Source organism: Microplitis mediator, chromosome 6, assembly GCF_029852145.1.
Source record: "Microplitis mediator isolate UGA2020A chromosome 6, iyMicMedi2.1, whole genome shotgun sequence".
In the NCBI taxonomy this organism is placed as follows: Eukaryota; Metazoa; Arthropoda; class Insecta; order Hymenoptera; family Braconidae; genus Microplitis; species Microplitis mediator.
Genome location: NC_079974.1, coordinates 15,833,810 through 15,861,368, shown reverse-complemented (window position 1 = coordinate 15,861,368; position 27,559 = coordinate 15,833,810). Strand labels below are relative to the sequence as shown.

Sequence of the window (27,559 nt, the reverse complement as noted above, 5' to 3'; positions counted from 1 at the left end):
TCGAATATTTGCTCTAACAACATTAATATGAAGAATTCGCCATCACTTTCTTAACATCATTTAAATGGTCTAACGTAGAATACACTTGCATCAATTTACGGCTGCCCAATTTCAAATCACAGAAACTGACAAAAATATAATTTTTCAAGTATGAATTGAATCATGTCCACAAGAATTCACTGGAACTAAAAATACTAAAAAAAATTGATTTTTAAAAACTTGTCTCTAGCTGTGTTTTGAAATTGAGCAGCCGTTTACTGATGAACCCAGTAAGTACCATCTTTGATAATGAGAATTTACTTTATTAATGTATGGTACAGTAAGACCTCGTTATGAGATTATTAGTTTCTTTCTCAAACTATCGCGATACCTGGTTTATAAAAAAGACAGAACGATAGTCTTATAACGAGGTCCGACTGTGTTGCAGTGCGCATATAAAATAATGTGATATTAGCATTATTAATCCACACGTAATCACTCATGGGAAAGAATAAAATCTAGAAAATTCTTTGTCAATTAAGCAGATAAGAGAAATCGTAATTCCTCTAATAACAAATATAAAAAATTCTGATCGTTAATTAAATTCCCCTTAATAAAATAATAATAATAATAATAATAATAAATTACCCGCTGTCCAAGTTGACACGAACTTCCAAAATCGACAATCTTTATCGCACTACGCTTAGGATTGCACAGAAGAATATTTTCGGGTTTCAGATCACAGTGAATGATATTCAATTCCGGCGTGGACAGGAACAAGAGGGCAGTACACAGTTGCTGAGCAAACTTCCTCGTTAGGTTTAAGGATACTCCGCGGAAATTCGTATTTCTAAGTAGGTCATAAAGATTATAAGACAGTAGTTCGAATACCAGACACAAATGATTTCGCCACATAAAGTGCCTCTTGAGTTTAACTAAAAAAAAGAATAAAAAATTAATTATTACGTAACATTTGTTAGTTAAATTTTCATATTTCATTTTGTTCAATAATATATATATAGCAACTTACCTATATAATACTTGTTATCGGTATCCGCTCTATTCATCATTTCTAATAGCCTAACTTCGATTTGCGCTTGATTTAAAAATGGTTTTTTGTTCTTAATTATTTTTATTGCCACTTGGGTTTGTTCCTCGTGGTCAAATGCTTTTACTACTTGGCCAAAGCTACCTTTACCTAATTAAATATAATTTTTATAATTAGTTTAACAATTTTATTTTATAATTATTTTAAAAATAAACAATAATCGTTAATATTTATTCGTTATAATTTTCGTCTACTGATACAAAATTGCAAGATTTTTATTTTCACAAAAAAATATTGTTTTTTTTTTAATTTGTAGTTTTTTGACTTTGACTTGCTATCGCAATTAAATATTACTAAATAATAGAATAAAAAATTTAAATACAATAAAATTGAAAATTTATAGTTAAATTTCTAGAATAAAATTTACGGTGTGTAAATACATGATTTATTATGATCCTGAAGATAGCAGACAATAATTTTCGGATTTATTTTCCAACAAATCAATTACAAAAAAAAAAAAAAAAAAAAAAAATGCGCATGTAGACAATTAAAAAAACTATAGGTGCAATTTGTTGAAAAAATTTTTTTTTTAATTTATCGTTTTTAAAAAAACCCAAAAATTATTAGATGTCGGCTAACTATTAGCCCACATTTTTAAATGAGTGTGAATGTAGCAGACGCCAGACAAATTTAAAATTATTAATAAATCGAGTAAATGATTAATAATATAAAATTTTTAAAAAATGCGCATTTACAAAATTTTGAAATTAATAAGTACATTTTTTAAAAACATTATTTTTTTTTTCATTTACTCTATTTATTTATAATTTTAAATTTGTCTGATGTTATGTCTGCTACATTCACACTCATTCAATATCACGATTTATCGAAGGTCATAACTATTTTGAACCGTTAGATAAAAAAATTTTAATATCCTTGTTTTTTTTTTTTAATTTTGTACTTTTACTGTCAATTGCAATTGATGTTTTTGTGTCAGAACTTTTTTTAATAACAAAATTATAAGCAATTAGTTAATTTATAATTGATCTGTTATTAATATTAAGAATAATTATATTACAATTTCGGACATAAATTCTTAGTATGAATAATTAGAGTTTTTATTTAGAAAATTATAAACTCAACAATAAAAAAAATAAATAAAAAAAAAATTCTTACCTATTAATGAATCAATTTCATATCGATCTAAGAATTTTTCACCATTCTTAATGATATAATCATGATTATCATCATCCCAACCGTCGTTGTACAGCTTTCTTTCTTTTTTATGAGAGCCATCCTCACCCTGCATCTGTTGCGCTCTTCTTTTTTTCTTCGCATAGTAAACCTTAAAAATAAAAATGAAAACAATTAAATAAAAATAATAAGAGATTAACACATGTTTTTATTTGTTGATGTTGTATACATACATATATATATATATATATATATATATATATTTATTAATGTAAAATGTCCGAAAGATAAATACTCAAATATACTCAAGTCAACACAGCTTCTAGTGTCCCCAAGTGTTTATTCTTATCCCAACGTAATCCCGCAGACTCTTTTACCCTTTTTGTTCTACTCCTTCTATTACCTCACAAAAAAGAGTAAAATAACCGTAAGAGAGTTGAAATAATAATAATTATCAGGAACATAAATATATTTGTCTTTTCTTTTTTAATTTTAACACTCAATATCTGGAGAAATAAATGAGATTTATATTTATTTTTATTTTAATAAACTTTTTATGGTTTATTATTTTTATATGAAACCGTTATAAAATAATATGATAAATAAAAAAAAATTACCCGATGCTCAGACATAAAATTGTATTTTGTTCTTAAAATATTCAAATTATCTCATAAAATAAAATCGTAATTTTAAAAAAATGAATTAATTTTAAAATGAATAATTAAATTTTTAATTATAAATATTTAAATAATATAAAAAAATAGTTGTTTGATTTAAATTTAAATATACGCGCGCATTTGTAGTTCACTATGATCTACTTATAGGAGGCAGCACTTTCTATCTAATGTATTGATTTTTATTAATTTTATTATTTTTAATATATCATTAATTTATGAAAATTAAATATTTAACTAAAAATATAATTTTTATTAATATTCAAGTAATTTATTAATTTTTTATACTCAAATATTTGTTGCAATTATTATTTTTCAACTGTTCAGAAATAATTTAAATGAAGATTCTATTTTGTAGCGACGTTGAATCAATTCTAAGGGGAATATATCGATGTATTTATTGGTTGCGGCGGTCGCTGGTTTGAATAATTATTATTTAATTAATTAATTAATTAATTACTAATTAAAAAAAAATATTCAAATGTAGAAAATTAAAAAAGTTATAGGTGCAATTTTCTTAAATATTTTTTCTTTATAATTTGTCGTTTCTAAAAAAATTCAAAAATTATTAGACATCGGCTGACTTGAGTATCATAACACAGCCAGGACATTTATATATAAAAAGACATAAATAGACGACAGCTAGATGGGAATCGGCGGAAGGATTTACGATAATAGAAAGGGGGTCATTATACCCGTTCTTTTATTTAAAAGCATCCAGAGGACTTGGAGTTGATAAAAAAACAGACGTTGCCACATTAATATACTAATTTGAAATGAATGCGAATGTAGAGGATATGAGACAGTTTATAAATTTTACATAAATCAATTAATTAATTAATTACAACAATGAAATTTTAAAAAATGCACCTACTGATTTTTTACTTATCTAAAGGTCAGTTTTTTTTATTCGGACTTAATATATTGCTGTAGATCTATACATTAATAATATATAGATATACCAGCAATAAGAATTTAAATTCGAATTTAAAAAAAACCCGGTTTGAAAAACTAGCCCTAAATACATGAGTGTGAATGTAGCAGACATCAGAGAAATTGAAAATTAAAAAAAAAAAAAAAGTAAATAATTAAAAATATAATATTTATACAAAATGCACTTATTAGTTTCAAAATTTTTTAAATGTGTATTTTTTTTTAATTTAATTTTATTAATTATTTACTCTATTTATTAATAATTTTAAATTTGTCTGATGTCTGCTACATTCACACTCATCTAAATACGCATTTCTTAATCTTTACTCTATTTACATTTCATTTATTCATTTACAAATTAAAAAAAAAATTATTTCAAAAATTGCACCTACAGCTTTTTTAATTTTCTACATGTGCATATTGTTGGTTTATTTTTTTTTGTAATTGGTTTGTCGAAAAAATAATTGTTAATTGTTTACTAACCTAAGGATCATCAATTTAATTAATTAAATAATTGTAATTATTATCAACAACAAATATCGTAAGTAAGATCATTATGATTTTTATCGGGCCCATTATTGAAGGATCGCCAGTGTTGTTATTAAAAATATTTTATATACGCTGCTGATGAGCACCAGCCCTTGTTACACTGTAACTTTAATGGAGTTCCTACTTTTTTTTTTTTATTAAAAATTAAATTTCATAAAATTTAATGGAAATGATGAAAGAGTAAGAGAAAAAGAGAGAGAGAGAAAGAAAAAGCGGATGCTGTACAAACAATATTTGTTGTGGCGAAGAAAAAACGGAAAGAAAAGGTGAAAATAAAAAAGGACAACTACATGGGAAAAGGTGTCGGGACTTGCGGTGGTGGGAAGAAGGAGAGGTGATTGTACCCGTCCTTTTATCGAGTTTTTCTTTTGTTTCCAATTATCAAGACAATGAAGAGTGAAAACGATGCTGGAACGAGCTATACAAGGGGAAGTCTATCAACATACACTAAAGAATCATTTCTGTTGACGTGTTCTATTTTCAAATTTAAGTACAAAAATAAATATTTTTTAATTTTCCATGTGTTTAAAATTTATAACAATTATTGTATTAAATGCATAGTTTTGCAACGCAAATTAAAAAAAAAAAAAAGGTTATTTTAATTTCAATATCCGTCGCACATTGGAGATTTATTTTTAAAATGATATTTTTAATGACTGTTGCAAGGAAATTAAGGGAGTTAATTCAAATTGATTACAGATTTTATTTAAATCTGAAGTCACTTCGTCATTCGGAGTTTCGGAATTTGATAAAAAATCACTCCGCATACGGAGTAAATACGGAATTTGTTTTTTCAGTGGAGTGATTTCGGAGTGATCTAAATTTTAATTTAATCAGATTCGGAGTTTGAATATTAAAACAAACTTCCTCTCGGAGTGAAATTCATTTCGAGGGGATTAAATAAATACAAAATTATCCGCTCCGTATTCACTCCGGATTTAATTCGAGTTCACTCCGCAAACTTTTTACAGCGCAGTCATCATTTACAATCGAAGTGAATGCGGATTTAAATGAAATCCGTAATCACTCCCGATTTTTTACAGAATATGAACATTATCTGCATATTTTTTTGGTGAAAATGATTTGAAAAGGAGAGTTGGTTCTTTTGATTGAATATTGGCAATACTTTGATGATTTTATTCTGACAATCAATTGCTGTAACGAGTTACGATGATAGTATTCATTTACTCAATATCTTACAGTCTATTGTAATTTTATAATTTTCAGAGTAATTATTATCGATTATTGATTTAAAACTCTGAATATTCAAGTTGACAAGATCTAGGACCTTATGAGCGACTCCGACACGAGGAAGCTGTACAGCGACACAAGCAAAGGCTTGACGTTTTTGTTCAGCGGTACCCCGTTGGAGAAGCTACTGGCTGCTACACTGACGCCGTCAGGTAGATCTATAGGATCGGCCTTTGTGGTGGTGGTGGTGGTGGGTGATATGGGGGCTCTGCGCAACAACCCCATGCAACTCATCATCTTGTTCATTGTGTAAATCTTTATTTCTCCATGCTTTTAATAGCACTTCAGTACACAAAACTCTTGTTCATCCCCATTATCATAACAACTATTGTATTAAATCGCAAACCAGTGCAACAGAATAAACCAATGAACCAACAACCAATGAGTAAGAGATACAAGTACAAGATGACAAAGCGCAGAATCCAATATGCCGACCGCGCGCAATCGATATCAAAGCGACCACGTGAAAATCATGCTGCTTAAACGATAAAAAAAAAGAAAGAAATTTATAAAAAAATAACATCTTAAAAATAATCAGTGGTAAGAATAAAAAGTAAAATTTGTTATTAAAAAATTTTATCAAGACCTTTTAATTAATCTTCAAACAATTCATAACAATAACTTATTAATTCTCGGCGTTATTAAAGCGGGGGAAAATCTTGGATGAGTTTCAGAGAGGCAGGAAAGCATGAAAAGCCTCTGCCTCTCAGTCTCAGTCTCGTCGCGTCTCGAATGACGTATTACCCACCGGTAGTCCATCGGTCAATGACCTCATCGTTTTAACTACCAACTAGACTAATCAACGTATCAAAAAATTCACTTTTTATTTTTTTTTATTTTTCGATAATCATCTATGCACATAGACCCCAAATTGAATTATGAATTTGAATAAAAATCCATGTTTTTGACGTAATGTATATGAGTTGGTTGGGTGTAACACCTCTGATATTTAAAATAAAATAATATTAAATTGACGGTGATAGAGTGGAAGTGAATGATGACTTCCACGACATTTGAAATGACATAAACTGACTTTGAGGAGTTAACGATTACTATACAGCACATGTGTGATAGTACATGAATGGCGTTTGATTGTGATATTGGTATAGCATCGAAAATCACGAACTCGGCGTTAGGCGCGACCTACCCCAAAGCCAGTGCGCTTTACGTGACCTCTTTGGCCTGGTTCGACAATGTCGATGCACGCGCTCGATTCAGGTCGTCGTTGTCGTTGTCAAGTATATAAGTATATATATATACATATATAATATAGTATGCGAATGTGAATTAGCGTTCAGCAGATGCAATGAGATTTCAATTGAAACGACTGCATTTGACTGGACGTCACGAGCATTGGGGGTTTAATTTTCTTTTATTTATTTATCATTTTTTTTACTTTTTTTCTTAAAGTTAAAGGCTGTCGCTTGACTTTGATTGATAAGCGAGAAGCATTCTCGGCAGATTAAAGGATCCTGGAGATCTCGACTCGTGGAAGAACAACGAGAAGGAACAAGGAACATCTTTGACGGGATTTTGTGTTTAGATTGTAAGATACAAGGTGGCACCCACCTCTTTTTCTTTCTCTACTTTGGTACGGTACGGGTCTCTATCTTTCTTTTCTCAGATTCTATACTCTTTGGGTCTCTTGGTTCTCTACCTTAACATTACCACTGTCTCGTTTTCTTGAATTTCTTGCTCTCTTGCTCTTATACTGTATGGTCTCTTGGCGACGTCGCGCGCCGACTCCCTATCCCATCACTGAGGAAAGGGTAACTACCGTCGTCTCTACCTTCTCGTCTCGTCTCGTCGCGGCTCGTCTCTTCTCATCACTGTTACTTTTTCTCTCTCATACTAACGGGTTTGCTACTCTTGTGCATACTCTCTTCAACACGTTGCTGCCTCCGGTCGTCTGCTCAACGCCACACCAACCGTTGGCTAGACCCTAGTCTCCGTCTCACTCTCGCGTTTCTGTTGCTATGCGCGAGTGCATGAGACCGGCCCCATATGCTGCATTCGTTGTTACACCAAGCAAAAGCGACACTAGACCACTCACTCTTTACAGCTATTTATAAATATATCAATAGATACATATTTATATCTTATGAATTTATGCTTTTTATTGTTTTTATACTACGCATTTGATATGCATTTTTATTAAATTTATTGATTTCAGAAAATAGTAGAAAATTTCATGTATTATTGATTTTTTTATGTTACATGCAAATTTTATGATCTTTTGCGACAAAATTGTCATGTTTGTTAACATTTAATATTTTTTCGTATCAATTATTCCTTAAGATTTAGAAAAAAAAAATTTTTTTACACATTGGCGAGAAATGAATTATGATATTATCATTTTATGTAAAAAAAAAAAAGAATTTAAACTGTGATATAACACTTTTTCTTAAAGGAATATTTTTTATAATTACGCAATTAAATAAATATTCAAGATAAATTCCACATGTCTAATTTATATTTATGGAATTTTAATGATAACAGTAAATTAAGGTCACTAATCAATTTAATTATTTTATTTCTTTATATAAATCAATATATTCATTGAGTATAATTATTATTTTTTAATATTCAATAATAATTACTTAATTTTTTTTATTATACGTTTACTTTTTTTTTGTTAAATTAAAAATTAAAAATTTTATAATACTAAAGTTAACCGACGTCTAATAAGTTTTGAATGATTTTTACAAATGATAAATTAAAAAAAAAATATATTTGGAAAAATTGCACCTACAGTTTTTTGAATTTTGTAAACATTGTAAATTTTGTTTTAGGATCATATGATTTTACTCGAAAATAAATTTTTTTTTCTATCAATCCATGAATTACAAAAAAAAAATTTTACTGATCAAATTTAATCTGAGCTCCAATTTTGAGTAAATACACAACTAAATTAAATGAATAAAAATTCGAATTAAGAAATAGTTGAGTTTAAATGAGTGTGAATGTAGCAGATATCAGACAAATTTAAAATTATAAATAAATACGGTAAATAATTAAAAAAAATAATATTTATAAAAATTGCACTTAAACGGGGGTTCGTACTTCTCTCTCTATTACACTTAAGTCCACAAACGGTACTATCTCTGTTGCACTTGTGCAGTAAATGGAATCTTTGGCCGAGTTTTTCTCTTAAACAAACGAATATTGTCAAACAATTTAAGCGCACTTCGCTAGATTAGAAAATAGTGCATCAATGAGTTTCAGCTGTAGCTGAAAATATCTGATAACCCCTGTTAACTTTTTAATTTTTTAAATGCGCATTTTTTTAAATTTTATTTTACTAATTATTTACTCGATTTATTAATAATTTTAAATTTGTCTGATGTCTGCTAGATTCACACTCATGAGTTTAAAAAAATTATCATTAGAAAAAAAAAAAAATCATTTAAAATGATAATAAAAAAATAAAGTGCCTGATTAAGTTGACAGAGTAAATAAGAATAAAAAAAAGTGAAGTGTAAGTACGGGAATTATTAAAAGGACACTTTTTTAAAAGCAGATAGAGATAATAATGCTGGACTATCAGTCGAAAGTATCTGAGATATTTTAATAACGTTAACTGTCAGACAGGATGACGAAATGCCACGTCATCAGGCGAGGTCGTTTCATGAATCTCAGCAGCTAAGAAGTGTTGATATATATGTATATATATAGTGGTACAGTAGCACAACAGTACACAGAGTACAGCACAGCATAGGACGGCATGACACAGTAAAGATACATACTTTTAAGCTGAGAGTTAAGTTGCAAATTGGTGGGAGGTCCACGCGGATAAAGAGAAGAATGTGGAGAGGTAAAAAGAGACTGAGACCGAACAAGATAAATGATCAGAGAGTCATGAATGAAGTCGTATGAAACTCAAGAGCACCGTTCTACGACCTTCCAGAACCTCCACGTTCTACTTGTTCATCGGTAGTCCTTTTTATCATCATTATATTTATTTTTTTTTCTATTACTATCTTCTATTATTTTTTAGTTTTATTTTTACCATGGCTATGTACACTCTTCCTGTCGTACAGGACATACCATACCAAGTTAAGAAAAACTGGCAACGCTTTACCACGTCGCGTTTTTTTTTTTACATTACTATTACCTACTACTTCTACTTCTCCTACTACTACTACTACAAACACTACCACCATCATCATCCCATCTCCTATAAACGATACCAGAGAACGGGAGTATAGAATACATAGAAAGAAATACATACAACGAATTGGTAATGTAGAAGAGTCTAGAGTCTAGACGAAAAAAAATATAAAAAAAAGATGGTAAGATGATGATAAAAATAAAAAGAAATGAAGGCTCGAGAGTGACCAATCGATCCCTCCTTATATAATTCTTAAAGGCGGGGGCTGCTGAGATCGAAGAGGCGGCTGATGCTTTACGTTACTTGAAAAGGATAAGATTTTTAGACATACATATACACATATATATATATTTATGTACATATACTATTAATCGATATTTTGCTTTATCCCAAAAATAAACACGGGCTTTTAAATTTTTATATTTAACTACAATTTCAAAGTTATTTGACGGTTCAAATTTTAGTTAATCTGAAATCGTTAATGAAATAGGCAATAAACTAATAGATATAAAATATATTATACTTTTTAAAAATATATTTAAATTTAAATCGCGATGATGACGTGAATACTTTTTATAAACATCGTAGACGCTATAAAGATTTAAAGTTATAATAGAAACAAAGAAGATAAAGAGGAAGAAGAAGAAGAAGATGCCAATAAGTTGATACGTCCCTGAATTTTTGGCCTTCTGAGTCATCAGCAGACTAACAAGTAACGGTCAACGGAAAGTTTCCAAGTCTACCTTTTATATGTGATATATATGTACATGTATATGTAAAAGGGCACAGGTTTTAGTAACTTAAGAGTCTTGCGGTTTAGAATTAATCCTTTACTTTTGTAAGCCGAAAATTATGGGGCACTGGTGTTGTGAGCAATATTAGAGTTTAACGTAATTACGTAGGGCAAGTCTGGACAAAAAGCCGGATAAACGTTACAAAGAAAGTTCAAAAAAAGTAATAACAATAATTTAGTGATGAAAAAAAAAAATTAATAAAAAGATCTAATGTGTTGTAGAGTTAGCGGGTGAAACTGCACGAATAATGTAACGTAATATAAGTAAAAGGGATAAATTGTGAGCCCAATCACGCTTCGTTATTTCCATTATTCTCGTCAGGACAGAAGGCCTAAACTAGTGTAGACTTTTAGTGCAATCCTTCTTCGTCTTGTTCACAAACTTCTTGTTCTTTTTGTCCTTCGCCCTTTCCCTTCGTTTTCCGTCCCTCGTGCCACGAATATTGGACGACAATGGGACGTTCGTAACCACACGCTGATTAAACCTAAACCCTGGCCTTGTCGGTCTAGTATTATAGACTAGTTTAGTTTCTCAATATATATTTATACTGTATATATATATAGTGAGACATATAGTTAGTATAGTTTAGTTTAGAACGGGATAGGGTCCTGATCCTGTGGACTTGTCGAATCGACAGTCAGCTCGAGTTCGGCGTGAAGTAAAGCAAAGAAAACAGATAAAAAAAATAAACAAAATTGAAAGCGTGGCAGAATCAAATTCTACGGAGCCAATAAAATCTGTCCTGAGGTTACAATTGAAGAAAACAATGGACATTCAGAGAAACGTTTAGCATATATACGAGAGAAAACTGTCTCGTCTTCAGTCGTATTTTCCTTTCTCTCTATTTTGTGAGTACTGACTAGACTGTTGTTGCTGTGTATGGTAAGATATTATATATATAGCGAAACAGCCTTCACTTGGAGACTTGGCGAAATCGCAATGCCACTTGGAAACTATTGATACTTTCTTTCACTCGGTTACTTTACTTTATAGTCTTCTTCGTCGTCTTCAACTTCTTCGTCGAGTTGTTCATCTTCTGCTTATAGTATTTTCTTCTTATCTTGTTTTTTATTTTATTCTTCTTCGTTGTCTTCTCACGGTATTTTTCCTTCTCTTATTCTTTATCCACTTGCTATCCGTTGCTATTTCACTTCCGTCTATACTGTTTTCCGGTTCTTTGATAAAACCACAACTTTTGTCAGTTGGAATTTTTACGCCAACTTTTCGTTTAAACCTTTTTCGAGAAAAAGTCAACACTTTGGATTAAGAATAACCGTCTTTTAAAACAACTATTCTAAACAATAATTGTTTTAAGCATAAATACACGTGAATAATCGGGAAAAATTATTTTTTTTAAATTATATTCAATTGAATGACAAAAATTTTCTTACACTGAAAAAATTTGGGGAGTGGACGTGGATTAAATCCAGAGTGAATGTAGGCTCTCTTAAAATGAATCAGTGAATATTCACTGCACAAATAGTCCCAAGTATATCACTAATTAAATCAGTGATATAAATGGGACTGATTTGAAGTGAATATTCACTGATTTTCAGGACTTTTCACTGATTCATTTTAACAGAGGCGCGGATGTCTGTTTATTTATTTAATCCCCTCGGAGTGAAATTAACTCCGAAGGGGAGTTTTTATTTTAATATTAAAACTTCGAATTGGAGTGAATGCGAATTTAAATAAAATTCAAGTCACTCCAATGAAAAGACAAATTCCGTATTTACTCCGTATGCGAAATGATTTTTTGTAAAAACTCCGAAACTCCGAGTGTCGGAGTGAATCCGGATTGATATAAAATGACTTTTTACAGTTTACAGAATTATTTATAGTAGATAAAAAAAAATAAATAAATCAGGATAAAATCCTAGTAAGTCTGATCCATAAAAAAAATGTACTTGAATAAATTTTCATTGGATGAGACAAAAGGGTAATGTCGAGTGTTGAAAGTGATAAAAAGACAAAAACAATTAAAAAAAAAAAAAAAAAAATTTTAAGTGGAACTACTTTGAAGGTAATGATGATTAAAATTATAAGTTAAGTGATTACTAATTGGGACATCCTTCTTGTATGATTTTTATTTTGTTAAAAAATTTCCATACCACTGGCTATGTATGTCGTCTGTGCTAACTGATAAATGGAGTATGCTAACCGCCGCTATGAGAGCAGTAGCTTGGCACCTGAGTGCATAGTTGACTGACCTGGTTCAGTATATAGCAAGAGAGATGGATGCAGAATTCTCCGACTAGACACGATGGTCATGCGACGGTTGCTCACCACTCTCGGAATGTGCCCAGGACAAGCCATGCCCTTCATACCAGTTAGATCACGCACATTTTTACCCCATCTCCTTTTATTATTTTACATTTTTACCTTTTATTTCTACTTTTACGTATCCTTTATTGTTCATTTTATTATACTGTTTTATTATTGTTATTAATAATAATAATAGTACCCTTATTGTCGTTATTATTTCAGAGGATGAGAAGATTCTCAGAGTGAATCGATCCCCAGGATTTTCTGGTGGACGTGCATTTCCCTTCAAGAAGTGAAGCTTGTCTTGGAGAAAAATCGTCAAGTCCAGCAAACGTTTGAGGAGGATGGAAAAGAAAGGAGAGACGTTCTTGCGTGCCTTCAAGGCAAAGAATAATGGCTGTCCTACCGAAACGATATCCCTAAGATCTTTCTTTCTTCCTCTCATTTCTTCCTTATAGTTTTTATTTTATTCATTTTCTCTGTCTGGTAGAAGAAATAGAAAAAAAAAAGTAACAAACCTTCGGGATATCCCTGGCTGTTTAATCGCGACGTAGTTATCGTTACGATTTAAACTCAACCACGATCCTGAGTTCCTGACGAACAAGATGGTTTGGGAAAATAAACGATAAAAAAAAATCATGGTAATAAAAAAGAAGAACTAAATAAATAAAATAAGTGTTAAAAAAAAAGAAGTAAAATTTATTTTAAAAAAAAAATAAATAAAAAAAGGTCTGGTTTTTTTGTTTGAATTTTTTTTCACACTTGAAAGAATTCCGTTTCTATTGTGGTTTGTTTGCTTGTTTTAATCTTAATTTTATGAAGATAAATAACAAAATAATAATAATTTACACAAAATAAATAGTTGGATTTTTTTTAGTAATTTAGATTAATGAATACCGCGATTATAAAATAATAAATTTAATTAAATTAAATTAATTATTTAATTTGAAATGATTTTCAATTTTTTGAATATTTTTATTTTTAAATTTGCGATTTTTTTCAATGAATTTTAAATATGAGTGAATACTTTGAAATAAAAAATTTATAATTAAATATTTATATAAAATGGAAACGTTTTATTTTTTTGAACTTTAATAATTTAAAAACTACTAAACATGATACTTTCACTGTTCGATTCAACATCATTCGGTGAAAAGACTTTAGGCTAATTATTATAATTAATTCATGTACATTTCATCACCTTTTTTTTTTTCATTTAAATATATTCATTTCGCGCTTCAACGTTAAAACAAAAAAATTAAAGTAAGAAAAGGTGATTTTATTTTTAAATGGCACTCGTAGTGAAATTATAAATTTTAGAAAAAAATGTTTGAAACAAAAATTGTAGGAAATTTAATTTGCTACAAAAAAGGTATAAAGGTTTATTAACGTATCTCCAATAGTTTTAAAGTTATGAAGAAAATAAATGAGGAAATTATTTATTTAACAATAATTTTCTGACAATTTTTTGCAATTACGTCGATACAATTAGGTGTACGTGAAAATGTCAAAATACCTTTTTTGTGGATAAGTAAATTAGCTACTAAATTGCTCATATAAATTTTCATCATATCTGTATTAGTTGAGCAGAAATTTAGATTTTTTCATAGACAGAAAAAAATGTATCTGAGGATCGGAACATTTTTCGTGTAACGAAACACAAAATTTGAAATTAAAAAATCTAATCGATAACTAGATTTCTGAAATGTTTCACATATAGATGCTGATATGTCAGCCGATAATCTAGGCCACTCCCGACCTCCGGAACTCTACCCCTTAAGCAGTCAAATCACATGAATTTTTTTTTCATTTTCGTTCGAAAAACGTTCCGATCTTCAGGTACATAAAAAAATGATTTCTTGGCGCGAGAAATATTTTGCATTATGAAATGGAAACAAAACTTTTATTAGGACGAAAAAATTTCTTGCGTCAAGAAATCCTTTATATTTCTGTGTAGTAATTTAAAAAAATTTTGTACGAAGTATAATTGAATAAAGTTAAAAAAAAAATGATAATAATAAAATTGATATTTTTATTGTGCTGGTACGAATATGAATAAAATAAAGCAATAAAAAATAAAAAAAGCATAAAATATTAACGAGTTGATGATTGTCTGTGGTTAATTATTCGTAAAGCTCGCGAGTAGTTACGCCCTAAAATTTACAATATTCGTAAATTAAAAATAAAAAAGATGATACATAAATACTTGAGAGGAAATTCAACGACGCCAATGACACTACGAAATTATTAAAGGGTCGTATCATCCATTTTCGTCGTCGCGGATAATTTACCTTGCGTGACGTCTTTTCACCGTATACCCAGTATTCTCGATACTGTATAGTATACATATATATATAGGCGGTAAGTAAGTAAATGCATAAGTTAAATGTATAATCTATTATTCGTGGCGCCAAGTAGCTTCATTTTTTTAGTTACCACCCTCACTTATTTTTATTTTATCTTTCAAATAAATTAAAACCTAACCGATAAACAGCATTAATTTATGCACTAAAATCTAGTTTAATTTTTATATAATTACTCAGTGCATCAATAATGTGGTGTACAAACTTGATAAACAAAAAATGCTGCTATATTTAATCCACGTGTTATTCTATTATAATTAATTTGCTGAAACTTTCATCAATATATCTTAACTAATAATGTAAAAAATTACTCTAAAATAATTTAGAGTAAGTTTTTATAGGCAGTAAAGATTATTGATTAATTAGTTAATTAAATAATTTAACTTTTTTAAACAGTTTGTTAAAATAATTGCTGGAAATAATGATGATAATTTATTTTTTATGCAACAATTCTTCTGTTTATTAAACAAAAATAATTGGCATGAAGGATATTTATACAAAATGATTCTGTTTAATAATTCAATATATTTATTATCAATTAAAAAATATATATAATTGTTTAAGGGCATTTTCGGGCAGTGCCTTCTCTCTTACTTTTTAAAAATATTCAATGACTGTCACGTCATAACCATAATAAAATTTTATTAATTTTCTAAAAAAAAATTAAAACGTTAATTGAAAAAAGGACAACATGGTTGCGATTTCACCGAGACATGGAAATTCAAAAAAATTACTTACAGTTGTTATCAATTAGGAGTGAAGCAAAATTTTTTGAATAAATTTTAGCCTACAAAATTTGAAAATTCCACGGGTGTTCGAATCGAATCGGATAAAATTGAATGATTCGAAAATTTTCGAATAATTTGAAACTTCGAATTATTCGTAATTGTTGAATTATCTGAAAGTTTTCGAATTATTTGTAACTTTTTAAATTACTCAATTCAAATCGAGAAAATTCTAATCAGCTTTCAAATATTCAATTTTTATTTAGTGGACTATTTAGTTGTTAAAAAACCAAAGATAATTTTTTCGTAGATTCGTATCTGAGCTCTACATGTTACAAAAATTTGAATTATGGGTAAAAATATTACAATATTAAGTCGTTCAAAAGAGAATTTTAGAACTGTTCGTAAATTTTCGAATAATTCGAGAATTTACGAGTAATTTGAAAGTTCGAACTATTCGCACACCCCTAGAAAATTCGAATTATAAAATTGAAATGAAGATTTTACTGAAATTTTTACAAAAAATTTCTTTCAACTCCTAATTAATATCAACTGTAAGTAATATTTTATTAAATCTATATCTCAATAAAATCGCAACTACGTTGTCCTTTTTTCAATTAATGTTTTAATTTTTTTTTTTAATTAATTCATAAAATTTTGATACGGTTATAACAGTTCAAGGTCATTGAATATTTTCAAAAACTAGGAGATATTGTCTGAGAATGGCCTTAAAAAGACTTTTAAAAATTCTATTTCATTGTATTTTGTAGCTCATCAATACTTAATAAATAAAAAAATGTTTCGTAATATAACCAGATCATAAGTTATTATTTTACGCAATAGTACTAATATCGATGCGTTATTTTAAACGTAAAAGCTTTTACTAAAAAATGGTTCACTGTCATGGTCTCTACTTTTAAAATTTATTATCCATTAATTACTTCCTCAACTTTTTGCGTGACTCAACAAAGTATTTAAATATGTATTACGTATAGGGTAGAGATGATGAAATTTTTTCTTCTTTTTAAATTTAAAAAAACTACATTAATCAAGCATAAGTATATACTATAATGTATACTGTAAAAAATATTATTTTCGTAATTAGCATAATATCATAAATTCATAAATAAATACATAGATGGGGTAAGTAAAATAAATTAAAATTTATTGTAGGATTTAAAATTTTAGTTGTAATTATCACGGTGGTTGCGTATGTACGTATATGTAGTGTGAAGATAAAAAAGGGTCAAAGCGAAACTCATTTGGCTAGCTCTCAGGTGTCGGTGGACATTTAAGACCAGTGTAACGACTCAACGGATGAGCGAGCTCAAACCTCGCCAGGCGCCACAAGTCACCCCTTAGTCTTCTCTGGTTCTCTTTTGTACTGTGCCTTGTGCCGCGGCCACCCACCTTGTCCCCAGGCTGTCGGCATGACAGCCCGTTTAACTTACTACCACACCAGCTATTACCATCATACTATCGCCAGTACCACCAGCACCAAAGGGAGATGAACTCAGATAGGGAGAATTAGTCGTTCACAATCAGAGACAGCGTTGGGACCTTCAATTTAACCCTCGACTACTCAGTTTTCTCACACGTGCGTCACGTGAATACAAGGGGATGACTAAACTCTGTTATTTTACTCTCGGGACACTAGATTATTAGCTATGCTTCATGAGCTTTAACCTCCTAAATGTCGGTTGTTATTAATGCTAAGGTAAAAAAAAATTTTTTGTTCGATAGGTCAGCAAAAAATAAAGTGTCCGTATTTTTTTGTCAACCAATTAATGGCCTACGATAAATTACCGTTTAAATGGATAATAAAAAATAGATTTTAAATTTAACTTTTTTCTCACCTCGTTGATGTGTTTGTAAGTTTTAATGAGATCAACACTAAGTTTTCTTAGCGGCGCAGTCGCGGGGTCCCGAAACCTGTGGGGTATCCTCGCTTGCATCGCGTGGATATCCGCGGGTGTCTCTTGGGGCACACCCCCAGTCCCAATCCCACTTCCAGCAACACCAACTCCCGCTCCCGTTCCACATCCTGGTAGCGGTTCCTCAGCTACTAATCGTCCGTATAGCGGCGCACCGCCCGTTCCCGTTCTCCCGCCACTCACTGAAAACAAATTATTTCATTTTTATTTGAACAATTGATTGCGAAAAAAGGCCTTCACCATCAAGTAAATAAATAATAATAAAAAAAAAAAAAGTACAAAATTCACCCCAAAAACAATTCAATAAAAAATTGATGTTATCTTTAAAATGAATAAGAGAAAAAAAATAACAATTAAAATAATAGATTAAAATTAATGGATAGTTTAAAAAAATTTATGAGTGAGAATAATTTTTTGTGAGGAAAGAGGCTCGAGGGAACAACGAGGAAGTGTATGTGCGTGTCCTCGGGTAACGACCCCCTTGGCATCGTCCATGTCGGGTGTCTGCAGTACTTTTACCCTCTCATCCTCTTTCCCTTATTCTCTTCCTCCGACACAAAACTATACCAGACTTGAATCTGGTATATAATATATACATGTGCATAATACATATACATATAGATATAAATATATACAAATACAACAATACAGGAGGAATAAAATCCTACAGTAGTTGGTAACAGCAGTCATTAATTTGACGTATGCGTTGCCGTCCGGGCGAGTGGCTTGGCACTTGCTAACGCATTATCGTTATTTTAACGACTCTGCTTCGTCCCATTCGAAACCCCGAAAATTTCTCCCGCGTAAATTTTTACTTCCTTAAATCTCGGTGCCGCAATAAAATTCAAGAAGCTGGAGAAAAAATAAATAAAAAATAATACTAATTAGCATAAGATTTTTTTTCTCTGTTTTGACGAGGCGTATCGGAAAGTAGAGTCACAGAGTGCGCACGGTGCACGAGCCTCCAGTTGTAAATGTGGGTCAGGGCGCGGTTGAATGAAAAAAATATCATTCATTAACACGCTCGGACAGGGGCTCTCAGACACTCGGTACTGTACGACAGACGTTCTATCTCACTTCATTCTTTCAATCTCCTCGTTAACGTCATCGTGCAGTACAGTATCAACATTACAGTACGTACATCACACTTGAGTATAAATACAGTGTGTACAGTAGTTGTCGTCGACGTCAACGTTCTACTTGAAAAAGCCTCGTGCACGGCCTCATTTACATGTGCCACTGCACGACACTAGTCCCGCCAACGACTCCAATCGATTGACTTGCTGGAGATACCGATGAAATGAGAATACTTTATTATTAATATACAACAATAACAACAACTACTACTACTACAACAACAACATTTGTACTTGCAAAAATGGAGTCTATGAATGTACACTACTTTTAGTTAATTAATTATTTAATCAAATAAATTGTCAGGTAGAAAATTTGATTTTTCTTTATGAAAAAAAAATCGATATAATTTGTAATTTACATTGTGAAAAAAACGGGGTAAGTTCAGGAGGTCTAGGTGTTAAAATTTTCGGTGTTAAATTTCAACACCGAAAGCAGTGTTTAAATTTCCCGGTGTTAAAATATTTGTAGTTACTCGATCACTACAATTATACAGTGTTTTTATTAATTAATTAAATTCTTGGTGATTGAAATAGTGGGCGAAAAATTGTGTCATTTTTAAATAAATTACGTATAACATAAATAATTATTTAAATAAATACATAGCAAAATTGAAATTTCCTTCAGAAAATATTCATTAAATTATTATATGTACTACATTTTTTTTCTAATTTCTATACGTGAAATTTTTTTTTTTAACCGATTCAACACCGCTAAATTACGTGATACTGAAGTTAGCCGAGGTCTAATCATTTTTGGATTTTTTTAAAAATGATAAATTATAAAAAAAAAAATATTTTAAAAAATTGCATCTATAGTTTTTTTGATCTTCTACAAGTGCATATTTTTAGTTTTTTATTTTCGTAATTGATTTGTCGAAAAACAAAATCCGAAAATTCATAATTGTTTGTTAACTTCAGAAGCGTTAAATTACACCATTGTAATGTGTTAAATTTAGTCCATTTTTAACACCGCTCTTTTTAGAGAGTATGAATGACAAAAATTTCTTGTGATTTAATGTAGTGAGTGAAATAAATTTGCCTAAGAAATTGATATAAATAAATAATTTATGATTATTTAAATATATATAAATATTTTCGAGTTATTACCGTATAAATTTAAGTGCATGGGAAGGATAATAAAGCAAAAAATGGATAAAGAAAGGGTTGAGAACCGCGAACACGAGGTCACGAAAGGCTGACATAGGCTGTGCGATAGCCAGCACGCATTCCGCTTCATTCATGTTTCTTGATCTACGTTCCATTTCTCTTCTCTCTTTTCCTCTCTTTACTTCTCTACTCTTGATCGCGATACTTTTCTCCTCTTCACTTTCCTCATTCTTCTCTATCCTCCTAACTGCAACACGAGGGTGAGTAAAATCGCCTCGCGGTCACCAGGAGCTTTTCAGTCTTTTTGTTTTAATCCCAAAGTGGACCTTCATGCTCACTGAATAGTCGATTGCTTTTAATTGGAATTACTCGGTGCTTTCTCATGTATGACGTTTGATTGTTATTTTATAATTAAGTACAAGTACACTAACCAGTGTCGAGTTATTTTAATACCGGATGTACTTGATAAATATGTTAATGAAACAAAAAAAATATTAATAAATAACATGAAGAATGGATTTAAAGAAATAAATAAATGTTTTATAAATAATTATTTAATGAATTGATAATCATCGGATGCACATTCCATGTGTTGTTTATTTTTATGTACGTCTGTATAATCAGCTGATAATTGACCCTTAAGGCTGTCATTACATCAACTCACATACGGAAATACCATAACTTTTTTATTCAATTGAGAAATTAAATATTTTACTGTTCATTTTTAGAAATAATCGCATCCGCTGTTCGACATTTTAAATTGTATCCACATGAAAAAATTTTGCCGTTAAAAAAAATAATAATTCTGATAATTCTTACAATATCTATAAATATATATGGGATAAAAAATTATGTATACCCGAGAAAAATGATAAAGGATTTAGCAGAAAATTGCTGTAATATAATTCAAGCAGTAGCGCGTTAATTTGCCTTTAAGCTTGCGTATATAAAAAATAAAATATAAAAATATATATTGAATATAAAGTTAACGTTGCAAGAAAGTCATTTATTTTTTATTTTCATTTTTTTTATGAGTGCAAAGCATTCTTAAGGCATTATTACCCATGAAGCTCATTCATACATTCATAAATTAATAAATTATATATATATATCAACTCCAATGAAAAATTTCATTGAAAAAAAAAAACTATTAATTCATCACTTAAAGGCGTACTAAAAAATATTTATACGCTCTATCGTGATATTATTTAAATAATTTATTTATTCTAGTATTGAGATGTCAGTGACGCAAATTATTGTACATGTCACCAACGATCTAGTACTTTCTATTCTGCTAATAGTCAATATTTACAGCAGTATGAATAAAAAGTAATAATTGCATTAAAAACAAAAAAAAACATAAATTTAAATTAATTTTTTTTGTTTAGGAAATAAGATAAAAGAGCCCTAGTACCTGATCACTCCATGTATTTGTATATCTACATTTACTTAAATCTACTAAATATAGATATACAAATACATCAGTGATCGGGTACTAGGTCTCTTACATTAAGTGAAAAAAAAAATATTAATAACAAAATATAATAATAAAAATAAGTATTAATTATTAGCATATTGTTATACGTGCAGGCTCTTAATTTAAGTCATTCATGAAGAAGAATCCTTTCTTTTATCCTTCCTCCTTAGTAGTTTAATTGGCTTCGAATAAACGCTGCTAGTACAAAGTGAGATTTATTCGATAAAGCGGCCTGTGAACCTCTTGCTCTCTCCGACAAGTGATTCTTATTATTTAATTCAATTTTTATTTATTATTTACCAATCTATGCATTTAAACAAAAATCATTTCTCCCGCGGAAAATTAATTTTCACATGAGTTATATTTATATTTATATATAACCAAAAGGAGTTTATGTAGGAAATATATTTAAAATTGATGAATAAAATAAAAGGAAAAGTATAATTTTTTTAGCTGGCATGTTTCTCGTACAAATTTAGTAGATATTCGAGTTACCATCGACGAGGCAAACTCGATTCTCGTATGGTGCGAGCTGTCTACTCTTACTCTCTTCTCTCTTTTACTCTTCTTTATCTTTATCTAGCTCTCTCTTTTTCATCGAACCTTATCCTCCTATTCGTTCGTCCTTCCTTCCTTATCCTTCTTGGTCGTTTTGTCGAACGCGCTCTCTTCTCTTTGCCGCGCGTGCGGAGTCGATGGGACCCCGAAGCGGACAACGGTTGTTGCTATGCTAGCTATACACAACCGCCACAGCCGTGCTCTCCACGTCCATTTATATATCTATATATGTATAATATATATATATATATATATAGAACCTCTTTGCTTCTTCTATTCGCCATTCTCTCTATGCCAATCCACGAGAAATGTGCGGGCAACTGAGACATTTTTTTTACTCAAGAACTCAAACTTAATTTCAAAGAAATTTTTCCGACCGCCGATTTTTTGTCATAAAAAAATTAACAAGCCCTCAAAAAAATTTACAAATTATCTTTGATTGCATCTCCGCAATTTTTTGATTACTAAGTACGTAAATTAAATATTTGTCTCCATTCACGTCAGCTGATCGTAAGAATTTCATTGAAAAATTTCTTTTATTTTACCCGCCCACGATTTAGAAATCAATGAGACTTTTTGGACAATATAATGATTACTACAAAGTTATAGATTAGAAAAAAAGTAGCATTAGTACAATAAAAATGATAAAAGTTTTATAAAAAAATTTAAATAAAATAAAAAGGAATGATTGAAAGTTTTCTGAGAGCGGGTAAAAATGTAATCGGCAGCTCGTCGGAAATTCGGAGTAGCGAAGGACGTCGGAAGAGATCCTGCAGGACGTCGGCCCACGAGGTGGGTGCAGGGGGGGTGGACGAGTGGCATCGGAGGGGAAAGACCGTTCGCGATAGTGAGAGAGGGAAAGAGGCGCCGGCATAGCAACAGAAAGGCCGCTTCGGAACGAACAACCGAGCGACTCCTATCCACTGCTGCTGCTGCTGCTGGCTGGCTGGTTGCTGCTGCTGCTAAACCATGAAGCGTGTACTACTATATATATATGTATATATATATTGGTGTGGTGCCACTACCGTGCAACAGAAAAGTGAACTATACTAGTCGTAGTGCAGGGGTATGGTATGGTATGGTATGGGTATGGTAGAAAAGCGACTATGTGGGGTGAACAGCAGAAGAGCTGATGTATAAACGGATGGAGGAGAGAGAGCACGTGCGTGTGGGAGAAGAGCGAGAGAGTAAAGAGAAGAGTAGAGAGTTAAAGGAGAGGAGAGACAGTGAGGAGAGTAAGAGGGAGAGTGTATTGATCGTGTCGCACGGGGGTGGAGCAACCACCGACGAACGACTAGCTCTCTCTGATATACCATTCTAACCCCGTTGCTTAAGGGTAACAAGGATGGGAATTACAAAAATAGAGATAGAAAAATAAGGGAGAGAAAAAGAGGGAGAGAGAGAGAGATAAATAGATGGATAAAGATAGAAAATTACGGCGTCTTATGCCACCTGGTTTATCTTATATATTTTCATATATTTGTCATTTTTTTTATTCTTAATTCAACTTTTCATAATATTCGTATATTAGGATTTAATAAAAATTAACAATTGGATTTTCTGATAACTTTTTTTTTCGTTAGAAATTTAAATGAAAAATGGAAATTGAAAAATTGTTATTTTAATGAATGATTGTATGGTAGATTTAATTGAGAGAAAATTATGTATGAGGGTGAGTGTGTCTATTGGCTAGAGTAAATGAGCCAAATGTGATAGGCAAGAGAGTATTGTAGATAGGCGGGAGAACGGTACAAACCACTCAGCTGATGTCTGAGCGCGAACCGCGGGGTTGTCGACTCGTGTATACTCTATCCATGTCTCGCTATTGCTTGCCACGGCTACAGCTGCAGCAGCTGCTGCTGCTGTTGCTCTACAAGAAAAGAGTGAAGAGACTACGTACTTCTATTATATCTCACTCATGATTATCAACATATATAAACGTGGAAATGAGGAATGAAAAATAGTGTTAAGGGTTGAAAAAAAAAAAAAAATGAACTTGTAGATCTAGTTAAATGTCTGCTGATATTAGATCTGAATAAAATTCAAATTATTCAATCGATTTTTAAATACCAATCGCTAATTAGCAAATTGTCTAACTCCATTTCAGGAAATCCTCCATTTATGCGAAAATAAAGTAATTAAATTTTTTTTTTTCATTTAAAAATCAATTTCATATCTAGTATATGTATATTTTTGTCTAGATTACTCAAATAATATTTTTTCTGACTATTACCCATATAACAATTTTTTAAAATTCTTGAGCAAGTCTGCTCTCAAGATCGATAGGTGCTAGTGTCTTTTTCTACGTATGTGTCTTGCTGCAGATACTTGTGACCAGATTTAAATTGCAAGCCTCGCACGAGAAATTCGCGCCAGATTATAACTCAATTCTGGAGGAAGACTATGGTTGAAAATAGTTGCGCATGGCTTGCTCAAGATCTGCTCAAGGCTCAAAATTGACCTTGAGCCTTGAGCAGATCTTGAGCAAGTCATGCGTAAGTACCTACTGTAAGTTACTGGTGCAAGAAATGCATCAGACACTGTTTCGTTGCACGTGTTCAAGATATATTTAATATTCTTGTGTACGGAACCATGAACAAGACATACACAAATAAATTTAGACATAGGTTTCTTGACACACGATCTTGCGAAAGATACACATGTAGAAAAAGACACTAGCAGCTAGGGGTCTTGCTCAAGATACTTACTCCAGAATCTTGCTAAACACGTGTTACTAGGGTACTATCTGAAAATCGCACAGAATCACTGACTAAAAAATCTTAAGTTAGACAATTTGCTAATTAAAACGTTGATATTTTGGAAAATTTTATACTAATCGTTTATAATTGTTGTCTATAAGCTTTTTTGGAGTAATTAAATTTTTTTTGGTCAATTGTGAAACTGTGTTATGATTTTACATACGCGATAATATTTAAAGATTTGACCAATAAAATTAATATTAAAGTTTTTTGAGATGAAGTAAATGATAATGAAATAATTGTGTAATTAATTAAAACATCATTATCATTAATTATGTAATTATTATTTTGTACGGTAAATTTATATCAATAAAATCTCCATTAATTAAATTAAAAATAAAAACTTTTAATGTTTATGAATAAAAAAAATTATTTTTGTGTATTCTAATCTTGATAAAAACGAAATTAAAGTATTCTAGTATGTACTACACTGTGTTTGAGTCAGCCCCCTTATTTTGTTGTATATTCAAATGAAATATCATAAATTCTTAGACCCTAAAATAAATTAAAATTTTTTTTATATTTTACTTACTATTAAATTAATATTTTATTTTTCTTATTGTAATAAAGAAAATTAGTTTGTGATGATATTTAAATTAAAAAAAATAATATTGTTAATTGCTCTATTAATTTTTTTTTCTTTCTTTTAACGCGAATACGAATTACATTATTGGTAAAAGAATGATGAGTAAAAATAAACAAATAAAAATAGAAATGAAATAAATAAAAACTAAAAAGTGTAAGTATAAATGGATGTATAGTTATCGTAACATTCATACTTGTTTCTAAGTTACAAAACTACGTCTGACTCTAGTTATCTTCCTCTGCACAGTTCTTTCCCCCTTGATATAATATTACCTTTACCCTCTTGGTTCAGTACAACACGAATACGACTGACGACCAACAGTATTTCTACTCCCGCTTCGCAATGTAAAAGTTTATATATATATATGCACCGGTTATTTTTTTTTCTACCCCCTTTTGCTCTTTCACTCTGACCCATCCTCGGCATGTAGACGCCACGCAATAATCCGTTACAAGGATTATTTACGGCGGCTGGAGATGCAACGACAAAAGAGGGTAGGAGATAAAATAAAGGTAGTACTGATAATTGTATAAAATAGTTGATTATACATGAATATATAAAGTTTTTTCAAAATCAAATAAAAAAAAAAAAAAATAAAAATGTTGGAAAATCCAAAAGTGCATACCTTAATCGATAATTGTATTTTTAATCATTACTTTCATTTTATAATATTAACTAATTTTTGTTTAATTATGAATTTTTATTCGACTTTTAAATTATTAATTCAATTTTTTTATTTCTTAATTTCAGGTTAATTTTTTTTTAAATATCCCGCCTTTTTGTTTTAAATGTTGCTCTTTTTTGTAGGATTTACTGTTACGCTAGTACTGCTGCCAGTTGATCGAGAGAAAAAAGAAAAAAATAATAACAGTATTAATATTAAAAATGGCAGCTAAATTTTTCGTGAATTACAAGTTTTTGAGTTTTATTAATTATAATTAACCCAAAAAGAGTTGGATAGTGATTAACGAAAGGGTTCTTGTATAATCACCAAACTAATGCTAATAAAAAAAAATTATGTCCATGAGCCGTTTTATTCGAGTTATCGTGATTACAAGAAATCAGTTAATTAATTGACATCAAGGCTCTCCTCAACTAAATTATTCATTTTAAAAATAACATAGTAAGGAATCAACTTTATATTGTATTATAATTGTTCTTTAATAAATTCTCTATACGATGATATAAGTTTCAACCTATTTCAATATACTGCAAAAAGTGCAGAGATAGTCAAAAGTGAGTCAGATACCCGAAAAAAATCTAGCGCCAATAAAGCACTCACACAGAAAAAAGCACTCACTCTTGACTCAAAAAAATATCTTGAGACAAACGTTTCCGGTAACAAAGTCAAGATTTTCTTAAGTCAAGAATTCGTCTTGGTCAGAGGAAATTTCGACTTTACCAAAGAAAATTGAGGTTTTCAAAAAAATTTCCTTGAATCAAGAATATTTACTTTCAGTCGAGAATTTGTTTTTTTCTGTGCAGCGGTTACGCGTTTGAGGTGTGCAAAATTATTCAAAAATTTTCATTCATAATGAAATTTTATCGATGCACGCAGAGAATTTTTGAGTAAAAATTACCCATTAAGTTTGGTACTGTAAAGACATCTAGCCAGTAACTAAATTTTTGACTATGTTGTTAGTAGAAATTACACTTCATTTACACGCTATCGAGTAATATATTTTACAATGTGCATACGTCCTCACACGGACAAAAAATATTAGTAAATAATACTCAGATTCTCATCAAAAGCGCGCCTAGACCGCATATTAGTAAATATTATGGAGTAGAACGTAAAAAATTAATAACAGATGCATTTTTTTGACAAGTGTCTTGTAGTTTTTTAAGGTTCAAGTAGTAATTTTAAATAGTCAAGCAGTATATTTCAACGATTAAATGTTAATTATAGCAGTTAAAACATTATTATAATCATAATTTTACTGATTGAAACGACATTAGTTATTGAACATAACATAAATAATTAGAAGTTGAACTACAATTATTGTCAATCATTTTTTTCCGTGCATAAAACCAAACTTTTTGGGTAATTTTTACTAAAAATTTCTCTGCGTATGGTTAAAATTTATTAAAAAATACATTATTATGTAAGGCTTAT

At 30.3% G+C, this 27,559-nt stretch overlaps 1 protein-coding gene across 4 annotated transcripts in view; it reads right to left on the bottom strand.

Moving 5' to 3' along the window:
* The window catches only part of LOC130669803 (serine/threonine-protein kinase minibrain), a 52,429-nt gene that overhangs the window by 10,202 nt on the left and 14,668 nt on the right, over positions 1 to 27,559 (bottom strand). For all 4 annotated transcript variants that reach the window (XM_057472880.1, XM_057472877.1, XM_057472881.1 and 1 more), the window contains 4 exons: positions 17,743 to 18,002; positions 2,204 to 2,372; positions 1,010 to 1,177; positions 628 to 914 (listed from right to left, as the gene is read on the bottom strand). In XM_057472880.1, the coding sequence (XP_057328863.1) occupies positions 628 to 914; positions 1,010 to 1,177; positions 2,204 to 2,372; positions 17,743 to 18,002 (884 nt within the window). The remainder of the gene's footprint in view (positions 1 to 627; positions 915 to 1,009; positions 1,178 to 2,203; positions 2,373 to 17,742; positions 18,003 to 27,559) is intronic.